This window comes from Echinops telfairi, unplaced genomic scaffold (assembly GCF_000313985.2).
Source record: "Echinops telfairi isolate 266 unplaced genomic scaffold, ASM31398v2 ScPeMD7_6080;HRSCAF=6971, whole genome shotgun sequence".
Lineage (NCBI taxonomy): Eukaryota > Metazoa > Chordata > Mammalia > Afrosoricida > Tenrecidae > Echinops > Echinops telfairi.
In genome coordinates, this window is record NW_022109980.1 from 9,967,193 (window position 1) to 9,988,642 (window position 21,450).

The following is a 21,450-nucleotide window of genomic DNA, read 5'->3' on the forward strand; positions in this document are numbered from 1 at the left end:
TTGTTTTCTCCTCCAGATTGTTCATCTAGCCTATCTTATTTAGACAGACTTGCGGAGATAATAACATGCACAAAAACAAGACAGAGCAAAACCAAGCTACAATATACAACAAAACAACAACAACAAACCACTGACAAAGAACAAATTACAACACAAGAAGAAAGAAAAGCTTGTAGTTAGTTCAAGGATCGTTGGCCTTTAAGAGTGTTTTCCAGTCCAGTCTGTTGGGGTATCACGCCCTGGCCCCAAAATCTGCCTTCAGCATTCTCTGGGGACCTTGCTGCTCCATTCCCTTGCTGTTCCGCTGCACTCCCCCAGTAATGCTAATCTTTTAATAGCCGGGTACCATCTGCCTTCTTCACCACATTTTCTTATGCACCCATTTTGTATTCAGCAATTGTGCTGGGAGGGTGAACATCTCAGGTTGCCAGTTTGTTAGAACATAGTGTTCTTGTATTGAGGGAGAGTATGAGCAGAGGCCTGAAGTCCGTCCACTACCTCAGTGTATTGCCATATAAATATATGTACATAGGCCAATACCTTTATTTTTATGGATTAATGTGCTTACATTTGGACACACCTAAGCTTATACCTCTATTCATAGCTTTGATTCCTAGATCATTCCTCTGTTTCCTTTTACCTTCCTTCTGCCCCAGCATCACGCTTGCTCCACTGCTGCCTCATAGTGATTCCTCTCAGCTAGGTTGCTGTTGCGCTGGCACCCCCAGGATCTCTGTATCCTCCTCGTTACTGATTTTTTATTCCCAAGTTGTTCTCCTGTGTCTATGGCGTTGTTTGCCTACTGCTCCCTTCCCTTGCCTGCTTCTCCCCCCAAGTTCCTCCGGGACCGTTGGTCCTATTGCTTTATCCTCGAGCTTGCTTCCCATGCATGCCTTATGTAAGTAGGCATACCAACAATGGCATAGACCAAACAAATAGAAAACAAATGATTGAAAAAAAGAAAAGGAAAAAAAACATGCATATTTCCAGGTCTGTCCACTGATCTTTATGATTATCTCAGTCCTGGGGGAATTCTGGGAACTGCCCCTCCTAGCCTGAAGTCTATTTTGGGGGGCTCTTTAGGAGTTTTGTGGCTTGGCTTTGCTCCCGTTGCTGTTCTGTTATGTTCTCTTCTTGGTTTGCCCCGCTGCAGGGGGTTCAGATTGCACTTCCTCCCTGCTGTGTGTCCCCAGTGTTGTCCTCTGTCATAGTATGCACCAGTAAGGGGACAGCATGTCATGAGCTGTTGTCGGCCCTACAGTCCTCTCTGTGCCTTAGCAGTTCCATGCTGGGACGTCGTCCTCCAGGCTTGGTGTGCTGATATGGAGTCTAGACCGATGTCCCTTCCTCTTTTTCCTCCTTGATTTACTTCCGGGTGGGCGTGATATGCTGGCCCTATAGCCCAATCTTTTCATGCATTCCTCCTCATGGGTACATTGCCCTCGTGGTTTGGTGCACCGTGGTGGGGGCTGTATACCCACTCCCAATTCTGTGGAGACATAACCAATACTCTCCCCTGGGTGGATTAGTGCCCTGCTCCCCGCATGCCATCATCTCACTTTCTCTCCCCCCCCTTTCCCCTTCTTTGTCTTGGATTAACATGTACCTCCTTGGGTTTGATCTGAACTCCACCCGACTGCCTGTATATTGTGAGATAAGTGGCTTTTTTCTGTACCTACTGTGCTGGTTATACTTACCTCAGGGGACTCATGTTGTACTTGGCCTTTGTGATTGGCTGACTTCGCTTAGCATGATTTTCTCCAACTCTTCCCATGAAATGACATGTTTCATGTGATCATCAGTGCTTTTTAGGCATGCACAGTACTCCATTGGGTGTATGTGCCAGAGTTTACTAATCCACTCATCTACTGATGGAAATTTAGGTAGTTTCCAGCTCCTTGCGATTGTGAATTGTGGCGCAATAAACATAGGAGTGCAGACAACTGGTTGTGGTCTCTTCCTTACCTCTTCTGGGTATATGCCCAGTAGAGGAATAGCTGAGTCATAAGGTAGATCAATTTCCATTTGTTTTAGATATTGCCAGATGGCTTTCCACAGAGGCTGTACATAGCTACACGACCACCAGCCATGGAGGAGAGTTCCTGTCTCGACACATCCCCTCCAACATTTTTTACACTCCCAATTTTCTGATCTGGGTTAACCTCAAGGGTGTTAGATGGTATCTCATGATTTTAATATGCATCTCAATGCAATTAGCTATCAATGATAGCTAATGATTGGGAGCATTTTCTCATATCTTTATTGGCCATATGGGTCTCTTCCCTAGTGAAGCTTCCTCAGGGGGTTAACCACTTTCCTCTTTTGCAGGCCTTGAGAATATTGTAAATTTTAGTAGTAAGCCCTTTGTCTGTTGTGTCATTGCTCAAAATCCTCTCCCAATTTGTGGGTTGCCTTGTTACCCTCTTGGTGAAATCTTTCACACACAGGTGTTTTACCCTTAATAGATCCCATTTGTCGAATTCAGGTTCGCCTGTGTGTGTACCTTTCCCTATTGCATTTAGCCTATGTATTTCCTGGGCCAAGGTTCTTAGGTTTGTCCCGATTCTTTAGTTGATGGCCGTAATAGTTTGGGGTTTTACTTTTAGGTCTGTGATCCACCTTGAGTTTATTCTTGTGCTTGGGGTGAAGTAAACATCTTGTTTCATTTTTCTACATGTGGATATCCATTGTTTCCAGCACCACTTGTTAAATAGAGCATCTGCCTCCCACTTGATGCTTTTGGGGCCCTTGTCAAAGATCTGTTGTCTATATGCTGATGGCTTTATTTCTGGGTTTTCTGTTCTTTGCCATTGGTCTGAGTATCTGACATTATGCCAGTACCACGCTGTTTTAACCACTGAGACTGTGTAGTAGGTGTTAAAGTAGAGTAAAGTGAGCCCTCCAACTTTGTTCTTTTTGAGGAGTGTGTTAGTCTGGGTACTTTAGAGAAACAAATCCACAGAAACTCATGTATAAGAGAGAGTTTTATATAAAGGTAAGGTGCACATCAAGAAAACATCCCAACCCAGTGCTGCCCAAGCCCAGAAGTCCAACATTAACCCATATGTCCGACACCAATCCACAAAGTCCTCCTCCATCTCACAAAACACACACTATGACACCGACTGAAGGAGGAAAGCTGAATCAGTGAATGTGCAAGCATCTCAGCGCTGGCAGGGTCTCCACACGGCAGCTCCAACACCCAGGGCTACATCGGGGTAGGTCCATGCGTAAGGTGACCAGATTTTAACATTGGTAAAGCGGGACAAAAGCAGGGCACCATTGATAAAACTCATATCCTGGCAAAATAGCCACATGGCAGCCGAAAACCGTATACCCTAGCTTGTCGTGCATTCTTTCTAAAAATCAGGACTTTTAAAAACGCCGCGGGACGTGGAGAAAATTGTTAAAAATTGGGACTGTCCCGCCAAAAGTGGGACGTCTGGTCACCTTATCATGCGGCTTCTCCTTGGGGATGTCTTGCAGAAAGTGAGCCTAGCCAGCTGAAGCAGGGAACTGGCTAAGGCAGCTGCACCCTGGTCCGACCACCACAAAGCAGGAGACCCGAGAACTCGAAAGGCAAGACTTACTGAGCCATTTATCACTCTGTCCTTCAATTAGCCCCACATGTGTTTATCAGCCAGGTTGGCTGAATAAACTTCTCAAGGAGTTCTCTGCTAATTCTGGGCTTCTTCCCTCTCCCTATGAAATTGGTGGTCAGCTTTTCCAAATAACCTTTGAAGAAGGCTGTTGGTATTTGACTCAGGATAGCATTGAACTTATAAAGTGCCTTGGTTAAGGTTGACAACTTTAATATGTTGAGTCTTCCAGTCCACAAGCATGGGATATTCTTCAATTTAGGAGGTCGCTTTTGGTTTCCTGTAGTAGAGTCTTGTAGTTTTCCTTGTATAAGTGTTTGATTCTTGGTTTAATATATTCCTAGATATTTCAGTTTGCTCTTGGCTATTGTGAATGGTACTGCCTTCCTGATCTCTTCCGTGGTCTTGTCCAATGTATACAGCAAACCAATAGACTTACGTTTGTTGATCTTGTATCCCACCACTCTTCTATATTCCTCTGTCGCTGCCAGTACTCCTGTTGTGGAGCTTTCTGATTTTCAATGTACAGAATCATGGTGTCTCCAAATAGTGATAGTTTCACCCCTCTTCACTCATTTGGATACCTTTAACGTCCTTCCGCTGTCTTATATTCTTAGTTAGGCCCTCCAGTACGATATTCAATAGAAGTGGGGACAAGGGGCATCCTTGTCTGGTCACCTTTTTCAGTGGGATTGTTTTCATCCTTTCGCCATTGGCTATGATGTTGGCTATTAGCTTTTCGTAGATAGCTTATATTAACTTGAGGAATTTTCCTGCCATTCCCGTCTTCTTGAGAGTCTTAATTAGGAATGGGTGTTGGATGTTGTCAAATGCTTTTTCTGGGTCTAAAAATAATACCACGTGATTCTTATACTTTCTCCTATCAATGTGGTGTATAATATTGATGGATTTTTGGATGTTAAACCATCCCTGCATCCCTGGGATGAATCCTACCTGGTCGTGGTGGATGATATGTTTTATATACTTTTGAATTCTATTGGCCAATATCTTGTTAAGGCTTTTTGCATCTATGTTCATTAGAGATATGGGTCTGTAGTTCTCTATTCCTGTGGGGCCCTTGCCCTGTTGGGGTATCAAAGTTATAGTGGCTTCATAGAATGAGTTTGGGGGTTTGTCATCCTTTTCTACACTCTGGAATACTTTGTGGAGGATCGTTCACCGAACTTTTCAAATCCTGATTTTGTTCTAGCTTCATTGTGTATGGAGTAGCATACACAGTGGCACAGTGTTTATGCATTGGGCTGCAATCTGCAAGGTCAGCAGTTTGAAACCAGCAGCAGCTCCGAGGGAGAAAGAGCTTTCTACTCCCATAAAGAGTTAACATGGCAACATATGTACAGGTGTGCTTAATACAGTTGAATGATGGGTTGTCATAAGATTGGTTAGAGCCTCCCCAATAAAATGATAATAATAATATAATAATTTTTTAAAAGTGAACAGTCTTGGGAAACTCACAGAAGCAGTTTTACCCTGCCCTATGGGTTCGCTGTGAGTTGGAATCCACTCGACAGCAGTGAGTATGGTTTTGCGTTTGATCCTTGTCTAACGAGGCTGCATCCTCTGGTGAGGTTGGATGACGGGTGTTTCTTCCCCCCTTCTCACTGTGTCACCATCTTGGCTTGGGATCTTTGGGTAGACAGTGATTTGAGGCATATTCACACGGTTGGCCCTGATAATTGTTGTCAAAGGCCCCAAGTGCTCAGTGGCCGATTGATTTCAGAAGGCGTGCTGTGGACTGGCTAGGCGGAAGCTGAGCTAGTGTCCACTGCCCTGCCCTTAGAAATATGGCCAGCTGCCACTCTTCTCAGAATATGATGGACAGGAATTGAGTAGAGAGCTTTCGCAGATGCAGATGTGTGGGCCCTAGCCAAGGAGATGGTGATGAACTGGCCCAGGAATCTGCATTGCCAAGCCATTGCTGCGGCGATTTTGTTGCAGGCAGTCCACAGACCACACCTGGTATTTTGGCCAGGATCTTGCACTGGAGGGCTAGAGAGCCCCTTTGCTGTTAACTGTAGCAATGAGCAAGTTAGTTGATCTTTTTCAGTCTCAATGTCTTTACCCAGCAGACCAAAACACTCACTGCCACTCATAGCGACCTTTACAAGACAGGGTAGAATTGTCCCTGTGAGTTTCTGAGGCCGTAACTTTTTATGGGAATAGAAAGCCCCTTCCTTCTTCTACAGGGCAACTGGTGGTTTTGAAATACTGAGGCTGTAGTTAGCAGCCCAACACTATGCCACCAGGGCTCCTCTGAACCAGCAGAAGGAGAGTAGTAAGCTTTGCTTTGATGGCCTCGGAGTTGCTATAAAAATAAAATGGCATCTGACACATACTGTTTTGAACTCAAAGATGATGAGATTTTGTAAAAAGTATACAACACATATTCCTGGCCCAAATCCATCTTCTCTTTATATGTTATATAGTATGCACTCCCCATGACACTGAAGTGCTTGCTTGATCCTTAGTTCTCTTGAAGATACTGTTCACATCTGTCAGAACCTCCCCATCTTTGAGGTGTTTAGCTCAGCTTCAATATTGTCCAGGCACTCTAGGGTGGCTGTGGGCTAAACTTTGGGCTGCTTATCCTCAGGTCGGTGGTTCTAACCCAGGAGCCACTCTGCAAGAGCAAACTGAGGCTGCCTCCTCCTATAAAGAGTCATTACTCTCAGACACCTAAAGTAGGGCCGCTGTTCATCAGCATCGGGTCAATGGCAGTGGGCTTGCGGTTTGGGGTTCTCCATTTCCTTTAGCACCTCTGCAGCAGACGCTCATCTTTGTTTCTGTCTGTCTTTCTTTCTCTTTATTTTTGGACATGGAGATTTGTGACATTTTCTATTATAAAAAGAAACTGGTCTCTCAATAATTTTAAGGGTGTTAACCTCGTTCACTCTTAGCATTGATTTGTATGTTTCCATAATAAAAAGAAGCAACGACATCAGGAGACTGAAACTTGCTGGGTCCTTCAGGAGGCAGAGTTGGTGATCTGTCAGAAGTCCAGATACGGTGTATGTGCTGGTCGACATGAGTTTGTTCTAGTCCAGGACATTACAAGGAGCCCTGCTGGCACAGTGAGTTACCACGTTGGGCTGCTAACACAAGGTCAGCAGTTTGAAACCACTGGGCGCTTCTTGGGAGAAAGATGGGGATTTCTGCTCTCATCAAGATTTATAGCTTTGGAAACCCAGAGAGACCTAATCAGTAGGGTCATGATGAGTTGGCATCAAGTTTGGTTTGGGGAAGGCATTAGGTAGGTATCAGCTGTTTTCTGAAATGGACAGCGGTTACATGGACTCCGTTTAACTGTGTACCTTTGCCAGTGTAGAATCTGAGTATGGATAGGATGATTCCTGGAGTTGGGCATAGCAGGCTAAATCCTTGAGTTCTGTTTTCTTCCGTGTCTCAGATGTGGGATTTGTACTGGGCAAGAAGTCATTTTTACCACAGCCGTCACACACTCAGTCAATGAACCAACAGTTTGTATTGCCACGCTTCTCGACAGAGAGCGTTAACCTCTCCAGGCAGTCAGCTGATGAATCCTCTCTACCTTTAACTTAAAGTGCGCTTCTCCGTTTCTCAGTTGAATTTATAGTGGCCTTAGTGACCTAGAAACACTTGTTCAGGAGCCTTGTGGAAATTAAACTGGGAGCGCATCAGAATAAAATGAGGGTTGTTTTCTTTCTGGTATCAGAAAGTGCTGGAGAATGTGGCTGGTGCCACAGCTTCTTTGAAATGACTACTCTCATAGCCGGTTTTTTTCAATCATTCCAAAGGGCAGTGAGCTAAGAATGTGTTTAACTGAAAAGAAGGGTTGCTTTTCTTGCAGGTGAAGGTTGTGGATGAGCGGAGGTATCGGAAAGTCTTTGAAGATAGTGTGCGCTTCATGGACCGAATGGAAAATGACTTTCTTCCTTCTTTAGAGCTCAGCCGGAGGGAGGTGAGTCCAGCTCTCCATGGCCCCCCGAGTTGCTGCCGTTTGTGGTTAGCACCAAGAAAAGCATTGGGCTTAGGGGGAGGTAAGCAAGCGTGGGCCTTGGCTCAAACTCCAGTCCTTTCAGTGCTACCCTGTTCTCTTCTGGCCAAAGGGGTATTGGTTCCGGTTCCCCAAGCTTATCCACATAAGGCTCTCAGCGCTGCCCACCACCTAGTAAGTTCTCAGATGGGGACTGCTCTTTCTTAATATTCTAAGAGCTGCTACTTAGTTCCTACCTCCGGACATTGGAACTGGGCCACAGGAGCAGGAGCCAGAACCAAGTGAAATAGCCACAGCCACATAGCCCCTGCTTCGGCAGAGTGGGGATACCAGTTTCTGGAAGTGGGTGATGTGAAGCTGGTGATGCACCTGGTGAATTTGGACCATTCCCCTTAGTCGTATTCCCCATGGAGGAAATCCTGCTACTGCCTGCCCCCACTAGTCATGCATGTTTGTGTCTGTCTGTTATTCCCCAGTTTGTGTTTGAAAATGTGAAGTTTCGGCAACTACAAAAGGAGAAGTTCCAGATCAGCAACAACGGACAGGTTCCCTGCCATTTTTCTTTCATCCCCAAACTTAATGACACCCAGTACTGCAAGCCATGGCTTCGGGCTGAACCCTTTGAGGGCTACTTGGAGCCAAGTGAGTTCCCCCCCTCTCGCCCCCCCCCATTGTACCTGCCTTTATTTTTGTACCTGGCCCCACCCATAGTCCCACTTCTCCTTTGCTAACACCCCCCACCCACCCACCCCCCGTCTGTCCTATTTGTGACGCCTCCACGCTCTGCCTCTTTCCTGGGGTTTACCAGGCCACTTCTTCTTGCGTTCTTATGTCTCCCTGTTGTTGCTTTGCCACTGGCAGTGCCTCCGACCCCATGTGCCATCTCTTCTATTTCAGATGAGACAATAGACATTTCCCTCGATGTGTATGTTAGCAAAGATTCCGTGACGATCTTGAACTCTGGGGAAGATAAGATCGAAGATATTCTTGTCCTGCACCTGGATCGAGGCAAAGATTACTTCTTGACCATCAGTGGAAATTACCTCCCAAGCTGCTTCGGCACCTCCTTAGAGGCCCTGTGCCGGATGAAACGACCAATCCGAGAAGTCCCTGTAACCAAACTCATCGACTTGGTAAGAGGCTTTCGAAGATACACCCTTCCAATCGCAGTGGTTCTTGCCATACAAAAGCGATGTCCCCATTGCCTCTTCGATGGTCTTCGGGGTTATGGGGTGGTCACTGAGAATGTTACTTTACTGCTTAGAAGTCAAGGGAACAGTACTCTATGGCTGACTTGGGTCAAGATTCTAAGAATTTTCAACCCACTGAGGAAAAATAAAAGTTCCCTTTCTCATAGAGAAAATGCTTATTTTTGAAAGTTCATCATACTTTCGAGGTGTCCTGGAGGTGCTGTTAGGTTAAGCATAGGATTGCCAACCACACAGTCAGCAGTTTAAACCAACCAACTGAGCCTTGACAGAAAGACAAGGCTGTGTGCTCCCGGAAAGACTGACTGCATATATAGGGTTGGGAGGAGTTTGAATCAACTTGATGGCAGTGGGTTTTTGTTTGTGTTTGGTTTCAGATTGTCAATTCGCTTTTGTGTATCCTCTTAGCACACACGTGAGGTATGGTAATGGGAGCAGGAGGTATTATCCCCATTGAACATAGTCGCCGAGAAAACAGAAACAGGAACCGACTCCTCATCCAATAAGTCAGTGCCAGCACGATTGCCCTATTTTATGCTTCTCAGTCCAGTGTGCCCCACTCTGGTGCATTCATCATATCTAATCAGAATAAACCTTGGTAACTTCCTGTGATGGTTACTCTTATCCTGCAGTGGCTAGTTGCCCTAATCCCCAAGCATCACACTTGGGGGAACACCACATCTGAAGCCCCAGGGTGTTTCTGGGGTTGCATATTACAAGTAATGGTGTTTGCCCCTGTGCACAACAGAATTGGAATCTCAGGGTGAAGAATCTGCCATTTCTTAGCATCCCAGATGATTAGAATGTGCATCGACATTCGGTGTTCATTGGATGTGACTGGTTTAAGCATGGAAAGAAGCAGGCCTTCCCCACCGTCCAGCCAAGCACTGGCTTCGGTATCTTAATAGGGGCAGTGTATTCAGTTGTATTCTGGACCATGAGTGGATTTAGGACAAGTCCATCCTTCGAAAGGCAAAGATGGTTGGACCTGCGTGCAGACTTTTCAGACTCTAAAAGTAGCTTCATGGTTTTGTCCGCAAAGCAAACTAGGTCACGTGCCTTAATCAGTCTGGTCCGCATTAGTATGCGAGCTCTCCCCGGATCGTGGTGGGGGAGGACTAGGCCGCTGGCTGGCTTGAGTGTGAGCTCTCCAGTTGCCATGGCATTGTGTCAGCAGTGACTCAGAGAGCAGCTTTCCACCCGGGCATGCAGCCCTGGCCTTCTTTCTTGGAATTCTTGTTTCCCTAGAGCTTCCTGACCAAATGCGCTCTTACCTCAGTTTGAGAGAGAACTGTTTTCTTCTGAAATTCAGATCCTGCTAATCTGCTGTTTCAACTGAAGACTTGTTTTTCTCTTTTATCACCACACTCTTGCCTCCCTTTTAGAAGAGCCAGCAATCTCAACAATGGAGTTGTTTTTCCTTTTCTCCGACTCACTTCCTTCTGTCCCAGCTTTTAATTTTGTCAACTTTTCATTACGAAAAATGTCAAATGTGGAGGAGGGAGGACAGTCCAGTAAACACCCACCCCCACACCTTATGAACTTATATACATACACTTCACGTTTTTTTGGTGGTGTTGTTGTTGTTGTTTCCTTTGAAATCCAGTGATCCTGTCGTGTCCCTTTGCCACAAACCACTTCAGCCCGCATCTCTTAAAACAATTCCTTTGTAGTTCTCTGTATTATAGTTCTATTATAAAACCCAACTCACTGCCACCAAGTCGATTCTGACACACAGCAACCTTATAGGACAGGCTAGAAGCGCCTCTGAGTTTCCGGGACTGTAACTCTTTACAGGAGCAGAAAGTGGCATCTCTCTCCTGAGCAGTGGCTAGTGGTTTCAACTGCGGACCGTGCAGATCCTAACAACACGTAACCACTGCGCCTCCAGGGTTCTTAGTTATTATCACCCAAGAAAACAAACAGTAATGCTGTGTCTTCCGTTCTGCAGTTTATATTCACAGTTCTTCAAAAACTTCTTGTACAACATTTGAAAAGCCACCTTCCAGGCTGGGTTCCTGCAGCCCACTGGCTGGGTTTTCTTTTACGAGGTTGGCTTTTTGTGAGTCCAGAGCACATGTCCTGTCCAGGGCCCATTCTTTGGATTGATGATGGTTTCCTTTTAGTGTGGCTTTTTTATATAACTTAATCACTTTATGCTCCTTCGTCCCCATGTATTTCACGGGAACTAGATTGCAGAATTATTTTTTAGTAAAAATTGGGAGAGACCTGATAACACCCTTGGCCATAGTTTCCCCAGATTCATTCTGGACATAGTTAGGAGGCTCAGTTAAGCAGCACACATTTCTGTGTTGTTGTTGGTAATGTACTCTCAGGGCATCTGGCTACATTTGCCCGTGAGGATGAAGTAACCAAAGTCATTGGTCAAGTTCATGGCTCTGGAACCGAGTACCTACTTTCTATTGGTGGACAACTGATACCTGGCCCTTTTTACAGGGAGCAAATGGCTGAGTTCCTTCCCAGTTGTGGGTGTGTGGTCATCGTCTCTTCTTTTAAAGGTGTTCTTTCATGGGATTCAAGGTTCTGGTTCCTTGTGCAGTCTGTTCCAGTGCAGTGCTATTAAATTCCCTATATTGTTAATGAAGTGTTCCCTATCCAAGTCCGGCTCAGTACATGAGAACTCCGAAGGTTATCTAGATCTAATTCTCACTACCTTCCCAACCTATCTCCACTTGATGTTGGCCTTCTGAAGTGCTTTCCAAAGGGTCATCCTTGTTTATGCATCTTTCACCTGAATCATCTTTCACATTCCACAAGGTGATGGATGCAAATAACCATCAGTCTGTGTCCGTTTTGGTCTTACTGACTCTGACCTGCTTGTGGAGCGGGAGCAGAGCTCACGGCCTGTGCTTGAGAATAATTCCTGGGCCACTTCCTCTTCCTCCCCAATAGAGAAAGGAATACCTGGCTGGCATGCATCCTGTTCATTTTCCCCACCCTCCTTGGTGACCATGCCTGTTGCCAATGCCTAAGACTCCTAGAACAGCTTGCATCAACCCCAGCAGGAAACGGGGAAATCGACCATCCGCAATGATCTTGCTCCTCCTCCAGAACTAAGACATAATTTTTGTTGTTTTATTAAGTAAATAGCATCTACTCGTCAGCACTTTTGCTTTCCCTGTTGAAAACAAAGCATTAAATGTGGGTTCCTGTAATTTGGTGGCAATGGAAGTATACTTATAAAATGTGCAATGTGGCTGAATTCTCAAGCAGGGTTCCTGGGGAGTTGGCTTCCTGTCCAGGGTGTTGAGTCAGTATGTGGTCAAGCCCATTGCAATGAGTGCTAAGGAGCGTGCAGTTTGTATAACAGAGTCCTGTGTTGTTTACTCAAGCCTGTCTGTGCTCTGAACGCTTATTGATTGACCAGCTGATCTCTGTAAAACTCAGTCTCAGAATCAGCCTAGGTTAGCTTTAATAAATATGTGATGCATACAGCATTAACATGACTAGAAATGATAAGTTCAGCACCTAAGCCTACTCGAGTTGAAAAATGATTTGTGGAGAGTCCAGGAAGTCATTGAGTCAGGTCCAAGAGGGCAAGGCATTTGCCTCCGCTCCTTGGGTGAGCAGGCTCTTCTGGGCATCAGGGGCGTCTTGAATAATGGTGAAGGTCAAAAGATGATGCCGCGCAACAGGTCCGATTTCTCTGCGAAGAGTGAGGATCAAGGAGAAACACGTGGGAAGCTGGGTAGCGTTGAATGGGAGCAAGTGGTAGCGAGCAGTGACGCCAGCAGGTGAGCAGAGTCCGCTTGAGCTGTAGGACATCTAGCCTAGGGGCCAGCAAGACTTTGAGACAGAAGAGCCAATCCCGTTCCTCACAATTTCAAGATGATTAGAGATCCAGAAATATATTTTTATAAACAAATGAATTCTCCATTATCTGAATGTCATTGAAATTTGTTCAGTTTTATTTCAGAGCCACATGTACATATCGAAAGAACCACATATGACTCACGAGCTGCAGTTTGTGGATCTAGAGCCACCAGAAACCTTGGGCGAGCAGTGTGAGGTCCTCAATCAAACACATTCAGGCATTGCTTTTAGAATGGGAAGGTGACCAGGCTTGAATGAGCCAGATCTTCTTATGGGGCTATGAATGTCGAGACAGAGTAGGGGGAAAAAATGCAAGACAGGGTGGAGAATGTATACACTCGGGGACATCCCTCTTGAGAGAACTAAGTGCCACACACATGGAATACCATTGTAGGACGGAATTCATTCCTGCGTGTTTATTTTTTCGTACCAACCTTAACAACTCATCCCATATGCTATTCAGTGTCTAATCTGTGTTCCTTATTCCACGGTGAAACTCCTAACCCGCTTCAGAACCTCAGCCTCCACTCAGCGTTTGGCTGTTTATTTTAATTTGGACTCTTAGTGCCTCAGCCATGAGTGCAGCATGCATTTGTGTTGGAGCAAACCCTGCAAGAGTGAATGTGGGCAGAGTGGAGGGTGTTGAGGACGGGCGAATGAGTTGCATAGCATTTGGAGGGGGCTTTCCACTCTTGTGAAGAGTTAGTCTCAGAAAGCCCGCGTGCAGCCCTATCCCATCCTGTGAGCTTGCTCTGAGTTGGCATCGACTCGATGGCAGTGAGATTATGGTTTCTCTCTGCCTACACCCACAGAGCAGACGCCGAAGGCCAACCTGCTGCCAGGAGGTTGTGTGACTCCCACCAGGAGAGTCACAGCCCTGTGGATTCCTCATTTCCGTTGACTCTTGTGTCCATTCATTTTGCAAAATAGTCTTTTCCCGTTTCTAGTTAATGGTGCTTACTCCCTCTGGCTTAACCTACCCCAATAGCCTTCTCCTGATTCCCTTTGCCTCTCTCACTCTACGACCCTTCAGTGTTTCCCATTCAGGGTGGGCAGACTGATTTTTCTGGAACACTGCTCTAGAGCCCATCACTTAGTTGTTTGCATGGAGACTGGTCGCCTCGCTCGCTGAATCCAGCCTCAATTCCGGAAGCTGTCTGGCTTCAGTCTCACTATTCAGCTTCATCGCCTACTATCCTTCTCCGCACCCCCAGTGCTCACCTCACGTCAGGTGCCTCACTCCACCCCATAGTTTACCTTCTCTGTGCCTTGGCTGGGAATGGCTCCCGGTCACCTCTACCCTGTCAGTTTGTAACCCGTTTTGTTTTTCACAGTTTTATTGGCATACAATTCACATATCATACAATTTAGTAGTTCACTCACATCAAAACCGGTACAGTCATTACCACAGTCAATTTTGGAACATTTTCTTCTTTCTTGTAGTCCTTGACTCCACATTTCCCCCCACCTCCCGTGCTACACCCCCAAGAAACCATGAATCCAGTGACTGCCTCTATAGATACACCCATCCTGGGTTTCTACCCTGGAAAACATACAAGAAAGCTAACAACAATAACAAAATAAAATTGCAAAAACTTCAATAGAAAAGAAAGCAGAAAATACTAAAATGATAGAGCCGATGATAAGGTTTCAATTTTTACCCAAAGTCTATCTGCCTCAGTCCACTTCCCAGTGCAGCCGGCATGACAGCAAGACCGTTCGCGTCCCGGGTCTGTGTTCGCCTGCGGCCTAATTCCCATGCAGTTTTCCTTCACTTGTTTTCTCACTGAAACAACGTTTAAAGGGGTCACGAGCAAGATCAAATAAGGTGTTACATTGAATCTAGCTACACTATAATCGTCTCTACAATACTCTCTGTCTGAGTCTGATAACAAGGCTATTTATGTCCCTCGACTACGGTCAGAGGGATTCACTGGAAGGACCTATGGCTCTTAAGGGTCAATTAGGTCCCACTTCCCTGGTGAAACCTCCTGACAGCCTGGCTACACGTCGTAGTTCTGCATGATTGCTGTGCACCCCCACACATGTACACATACATCACCTAGTGAGAATTTGTATTTTGTGACAATTATGACAATAGAAGGCCAGAAATGGGGGGCTTCCTTCATGACTCAGTTACAAGCCAGGGCCAGGCAGGGCCCATGTGCTTGTCCTGCATGGATTCTCCTCATTTCTCTCTCTTCCTGCCATCCTTCCCCCACCAAAAAAGGTATTTAGCCTGGTGCCTCCTTATACTGACAGGTGTTCAAAGAAAACTTCGAGAGCCCAGTTTGACAGGTTTATATACAAAAACCCTGCCTTGTTTACTCATCATGTGTCATGCATTCATGGGTAGAAAAATAGAGAAACTTGCTAGACATAGGCAGTTCTCTAATTGTTAACAGTCTCCAACTTCCTAGCCGCTGGTTCAACTAGATGGTTGGCATGCAGGATTGATTTTCACATTAAAAAGCAATTATCACTACAATCCTAGAAATAATGAATATTTCACAGCACAGAATTCTTCTGAGTGCCTGTTATTTGATCTCATGTGGTATTTGAAAGGCAAGGTAGCAAAGAAAGACTCTGGAGGAAGTACGCGAGCACAAAGGCAGTGATGAGAAATACTGATATATGCACGAATCAACAATCATTTATGAGCAGTACCCAGGTAAATATGTAAGCTGGCCAGGTGTGGGATGGCATACGAGGGTACACCTATGAGCATATATAGGTTTGGCAGAAGGTATTTCCACGTATGTCTTTGTATGGACTACAAACATATCCAGGTACACAGTAGGATACAAAGAGCAAAATTATGCTAACCTTTTAACCACAATCAAACCCCGTGAAGGATTGAATCACTAGGCATGAAGGCTGTGGACCATGGTCTCGGGGGACATCTTGGTCTACTGGCATACCGTAGTCCATAAAGGCAATATTTCTACCCTCTACTTCAGTGAGTAGCAACTGGACTTCTTAAAAGCATGTGAGCAGCCATCAAAGGCACCACTGTTGGTCCCCTCCCATCTGGAACAAAGAAGCGTAAGGAAAAGCAAAGAGATGCATGAGACCGTTGAGCCCAAAGACTAATGGGGCCACACAAAGCACAGCCTCTACTAACCTGAGGCCAGAAGAAGCAGATGGTGCCTGGCTACCACTAACAACCACTCCGACAGGATTAAAAGAGAAAGTCTTAGATGGAGAAAAACAGAGAATGAAATTCAGAATTACAAACAAGACCAGACATTCTGGCGTGATAGAGACTGGTGGGAGCCACCAGGACTCTGGCCAGTAGACACCCTTCAAACCTGGAACCAAACCTACTCCTGGTGATCATCTTTCAGCCAAACTATAGACAGACCTAGAAAGCTCCAGGCGGGAATGCTACCCCTAGTACAATCAATAGGGTGACACCAAAAGGGCAGCATTTGCCCCAAAACAGAGTTCAGGAGGTGGGGAACGGGGGTAAGAGAAGCAAACTGAACTTTCTGTACAATTTTTCTGTAAACCTAAAGCTAAAAAGTAATTCAGAGAGAGGGATTAAGTAAGGACACAACTGCTTGTTTAACTTATAACATATCTAATAATACTAAAACTCCAGTCGTGCATTCAACATCACAACTTAAAATGTCCAGTAACAATCCCTACTCCCCGACCCAGCATTTCCAACGGTACCATTGGGATTTCTCTTGTTACCCACTGAAAGCGCGACAGTGATGTGTGTGGAAGTTTTCCATGGCCTCTAATGGGACTGGTAGGATGCCAGTTAGTAGTGACCTGGAGGGCAGGGGTGCTCTGAGGGGTACAGGCACCCTCCCTGGTGGGCATACCCCCCCTTGGTTTTAGGCTGCCTCCCTGTCCCAATGATGTAAATATGTTTGCCCCAATGAGAGAGAAAGAAGCGGAGGCTCTAGAAGGTTATTAATAACTTGCCTAGAGTCTGTACAAAATTAACAGTAGGCCAAAATAAGGTTTGACACCCTGGTGTGTCTAACTCTAACACCTGCACTCTTTCCAGAACCCTGCAGCCTTGAAATGAGGGCTTCGGGCTGCCCTGAGCTTGTTACAGAGAGGAATAACTTCTGAACACTGTCCCCTGCCTCTCTGTCCAGGCAGCAATTGCCTTGGCCTTTTTTGGGTTGTCTAAGGGAGCAGCAGGAGAAGGGCTGTGGAGGCTGTCAGACCAGGGATTCTGATTGCAAGTGTGATTTTGAGTCAAGTCTGTTGTTGCTCCTGACAAATGGAACTAACAGCGACATCACGTACACATGCCGGTCAGGTTGTCACTGTCTGTGAGCGCTCTACCCTGCTCCTGATACACCACAGTGGTTGTTATTGTTGCCGTTGTTGTTACTGAACAGAATAACACGAAAGACAGGAGGATGAAGAGGTGCCTTCTTCCCTCTCCCCTGCTCAATAGATGGGGCTTCTGGTCATCAGAGGTCTGCCATAAAATTGTGTGCATTTCAGAGGGTGATCTAAAAGGGGGGGTGGGGTGCTACAGGCCTTTGAGGAAGGATCTGGCTATGGGGCAATGGAAAAGAGCCTGGGATGCACCCAGGAGACTAGCTAGGGTGGGCGGAATGGCAGTGGAGGGGAGAGAGCGGACCATCTCCTTCCCTGTGGCCACATCCAGGTCCTCTTATAGCCATGGCCTTAGGACAAGGGGACAGGGGGAAACCGCAGATAAAAAGGCAGCAGGGTCCGTGGGCATTGGGCTAGGCCAGCCAGCAGCTGCCACAGGGCATAAAGGTCTAAGACCGTGCTAGCATGTTTCTGTAACTAGTTTCTCAGAAAAAAACATGCACATTAACAGTGCGCTCTGTTCTCTGCGGGCATCATTGATTGGAAGACCATAAAGCTGTTTACAACCTATGTGTCTAGTAAGCGCGTGCGTGTGTGTGTGTGTGTGTGTGTGTGTGTGTGTGTGTGTGAGCGAGCATGCGGGCACTAATAATAGTGCTGTTGCTAATTCTGTGAATTAATTCTGTCGTTTTCTGTCTGTAAATGACTTTCTTTTCCCTGCTCTGCTCTCAGGAAGAAGACAGCTTCCTAGAAAAGGTAATGCAGGCCCTTGGTGGCATTGCGAATTCCCCTGTGCTTGATTAACACTTAATGGGCACCGGCGGGTAAGCCTGGGGCTGCTTACGACAAGGTCAGCGGTTCAGACACATGAGCCACTCTGGGAGAAAGGGGAGGCTGTTCACTTTCATCCAGATGGACAGCCTCAGAAACCCTATCTAGGGCCACTAGGAGTCGGAAGCGACTCGTTGGCAGTGGGGTTGGTTGGGGATGGTCCCCGAAATGTGTCCTCCCAGCTTTATCTGCATTTGGGACACACTCGGGATGTTCCCTGCACAGGCCAAGCCATTGAGGTTCAGTGCATAAAAGCAAGAGGGAACAGAGAGTACAGCCGGTGGGACTGAGTGGGACCAGGAGGGCTCCTGGGCCAGGCAGCAGAGCCCCAGCAAATTGGCAAACCAGACTAAGGTCATGATGCTCCAGGTAGCACCCGGCAGGGTGGGGTGGAGGGGGCTAGAGCCTTGGGCAGCAGGCTGGGAGGAGAGGGGCAGGTTGAAAGCAGCAGCCATGCCTACCCATCCAGTGGAGCTCCGAGTTCACTGCGCTTTGAAAGTTTTGACATGGATGGCGCACTGCTGCTCCTGAGCTTTCGGTATTAGGACTAGAGTGGCACAGGGTGAGTATGTTAGACACGGTGTTTTGTCAAGGGAAGAAAGGGTTTAGACTCAGGATCATCTTGTGGATTTTTTTCTTCCAGTATTCTTGCGTGCACATGAGCTCTTCACTCAACTTCGATACAAGTACGCTGTTTCCCGGCCTCACTGGGGACTTTGCACAGGGAGCACACAGGGTGGGTCTAAGCGACTGACACCTTAGTCACCTTGTTACACCCCTGATGTGAGACTGCGCTGCTCCTCACCGTGTCCCTGGGCACTGCCTATCTTTGCACCTTGGGCAGTGCCTGGTGTGGCTCTGATACCCCAGTACAGGACCCATTCCACTTGGCTGTCACACTGGCTCCCAGACCATGGACCAGGGCTGAAGAATGGAGGCACCAGCTGTGACACGTGTTGTGTTTAGGCCCCAAAGTTCGCAGGGTGCCTCCTTGGACAATGTTGGGGCAAGGACATTACGGGGATGCCCAGGTCAGGAAAGAAGCTCAGGGATGAGCCCTGGATAGAATGTTCTGGCAACTCAAGGGAAGATGAGTCAAGGGACTGAATCCCCAGGGATGGCAGGCAGGCAGCTGAATGTAAATGTTTTAAACACTCGCCAAGAGGCATGCTCCTTCCTCCCCCCCCCCAAAAAAAAGACACTGGAGTGTACTAAGGGCATTGGGCCCTCCTTGAGACCCACTAGGTTAAAAGGAGGCCCATACTCTGCTGGTGTCTTGGTTAGCAACAGGCTGCTCCCATTCTTTCCCTAAAAGCTACATAGCTGAGTGTCGCAGGTGGGATTAACAGACTACCCAGTGGTGTGCTGGAATTTCCAAAAGTGTATACAATACTTGATTTTGAACTTGGAGGGAGGAGGGTGGGGGAGATAGAGAAAATTGGTTCCAGTTTTCACCTTTCAGAAGGCACCTTTTAACCTAATTTAGACACCTTTGACTAGAAACAAAGGTGACACTGGTGAAAGTGCTCAGCTGCCAACCCAAAAGTCAGCAGTTCCAACCCAGCAGTGCTTTTCAGGAGAGAAAATGGCAGCCTGCTTCCATAAAGCTGTCCAGCCTTGGCAACCCTACGGCGCAGTTCTGGTCGGTCCTGAAGGGCTGGTTGCTATGAGGCAGAATTGACTCCTGACAATGGCTGTACAGACCCACCCCTGCACAGTGGCATGACAATGAGTGTACAAACCCAATCCTAGGAGAGGATTGCCTTTATTCCCCTCCCCTCCTTGTTCAGTTGTGATTTAATATATATCTCATTCCAGTTTTCACTCACATCAAGTAGAATGTACAATTGCTACCAGAGTTTCCAAACATTCTTTTTCTACATGGACTCCTTGACATTGTCTCCCTTTTACACCCCACCACCACCGCCCCACCACAACCACTGTACTCGCCTCCCCCAAGCCCCTTTAGTCTACTTGCTGTCCCTATGGGTTCATCAATCCGGGGTTTCAGATACCAAAAAATGGAAAAGGCCTACAACCTAGCTGTAAGAGGGTGACTTCCATCGACATAACACCTCTGAGATCGCTCTGATATGAACAAACAACAACTGAGCAATACAAACCAAAAATATAAAACATTTGAAAACCATTATCTGGTCCGGTCCGCATCATAGGTCCCAGCGCATCCTTTTTTAAATTTATAATTTATTGGAGGCTCTTACAGCTCTTATAACAATCCATATATCCATTATGTCAAACGCATTTGTACTTATGTTGCCATCAACCTTGTTAAAACATTTTCTGTCTACTTGAGCCCTTGGTATCAGCTCATTTTTTCCCTCCTTCCCCCTATTGTTTTAATTAAAAGATCATTTTATTGCAGGCTCTTACAGCTCTTATTATAATCCACAATCGATTGTATCTACCCAAGCCTCCTTAAGGTCCTGTTTCCTTAGTAACTGCTGGAGGCTGGCTACTTCTGCGTTTCTCCCCTCACCTCTCTCAGAGGGACCTCTGAGAAAGTAGAAAAGTGGGTGGACGAGGTGAGAGCTACTGATACGGACTCCAGCCCTAGACGTTCCCTGGGCTTTCTGTCACTCAGTGTGCTGGTTTGGGAGTGTTTTGTGGCTGATGCACCCATGGGGAGGGTTTGCCCGTTCTTCCTGACCAAAGATTGGCATCTAAGTCCAAAGGGACAAGAGAGAGATTGGCAGTCAGTCAGGCTGGAAAGAGGCAAAGACCGGAAGTACAGAAAACCCTCAATCTTGACCCTGCTGTCTGAAAGCGCCATGCTGACCATTGTCATTTCTGTGTGTGGCCCACCCTGTAGCGGTATCGCTGGAGCACTGGTCCACGCACGGTGTCCACTGTGAGTGAGTTTCTTGCACAGTGAGTGCATCCACATGGTAACAAACCCACATGAAGGGCTTCCGGTTCAGTGAAGCATTTTGGCAAGGTCCTTCAACTGTGGCGTATTCGCTGCCCAGGCCTGCCCCCAAGTGAGAGGGAAAAAAAGATCACGCTATGCTGGGACCCGCCTAAGTTACACACACAGGCCTTTCCTTTGACACCTCTTTGATAATCCTTTTTCATCCACTAGGAGAAATCTCTTCTGCAGATGGTTCCCTTGGATGAAGGTGCCAGTGAGAGACCCCTCCAGGTCCCCAAGGAGATCTGGCTTCTAGTGGATCACTTATTTAAACACGCCTGCCACCAGGTGAGTGAGCGCTGGTGGTGTGTGAGACAGCTGAAGGCTGCCAGCACAGAGGTTCACCCAGGAGCTCAGCGGAAGCCTAGTGGCAGCGCCGGGGCCGGAATGGAGAATGCCTGTGGGGAGTAGTGGGTTGCAAGGTGGGCCACTAACTGCAAGGTTGGTGGTACGAACCCACCACGTGCTCTACAGGAGACAGAAAGGCCTGTCAGCCCCTCTTCAAGATTTACAGCTTTCGAAGCCTCCAGGGGCAGCTCTGTCCCATCCTATCGGGTCATTGCAAGTTGGAACCAACTTGAGAGCAGTGAGTTCATTTTTCGGGGGGTTTGTACCTTCGAGCACTCTGGGTCCAGGTCTGTGGTGCCCACTGTAGCTTATAGGTGGGCATTGAGGACTTTAAAAGTCCAAAGCAGACTTCAAACTACGTAATTTCTTTGATTTGGTCCTCCTCGTTGCGCCCCCCCC

The 21,450-nt window shown here is 46.8% G+C and overlaps 1 protein-coding gene across 3 annotated transcripts in view; it reads left to right on the forward strand.

The window, feature by feature from the left end:
- OCRL (OCRL inositol polyphosphate-5-phosphatase) overlaps nt 1-21,450 on the forward strand; it is a 66,745-nt gene that overhangs the window by 40,068 nt on the left and 5,227 nt on the right. The window contains exons 16-21 of one of the 3 annotated variants that reach the window (XM_045295854.1): nt 7,447-7,557; nt 8,070-8,235; nt 8,491-8,726; nt 17,676-17,699; nt 18,418-18,510; nt 20,875-20,991. In XM_045295854.1, coding sequence (XP_045151789.1) covers nt 7,447-7,557; nt 8,070-8,235; nt 8,491-8,726; nt 17,676-17,699; nt 18,418-18,510; nt 20,875-20,991 — 747 coding nt within the window. The remainder of the gene's footprint in view (nt 1-7,446; nt 7,558-8,069; nt 8,236-8,490; nt 8,727-17,675; nt 17,700-18,417; nt 18,511-20,874; nt 20,992-21,450) is intronic. The other 2 variants (XM_045295855.1, XM_045295856.1) reach the window with 2 other exon arrangements.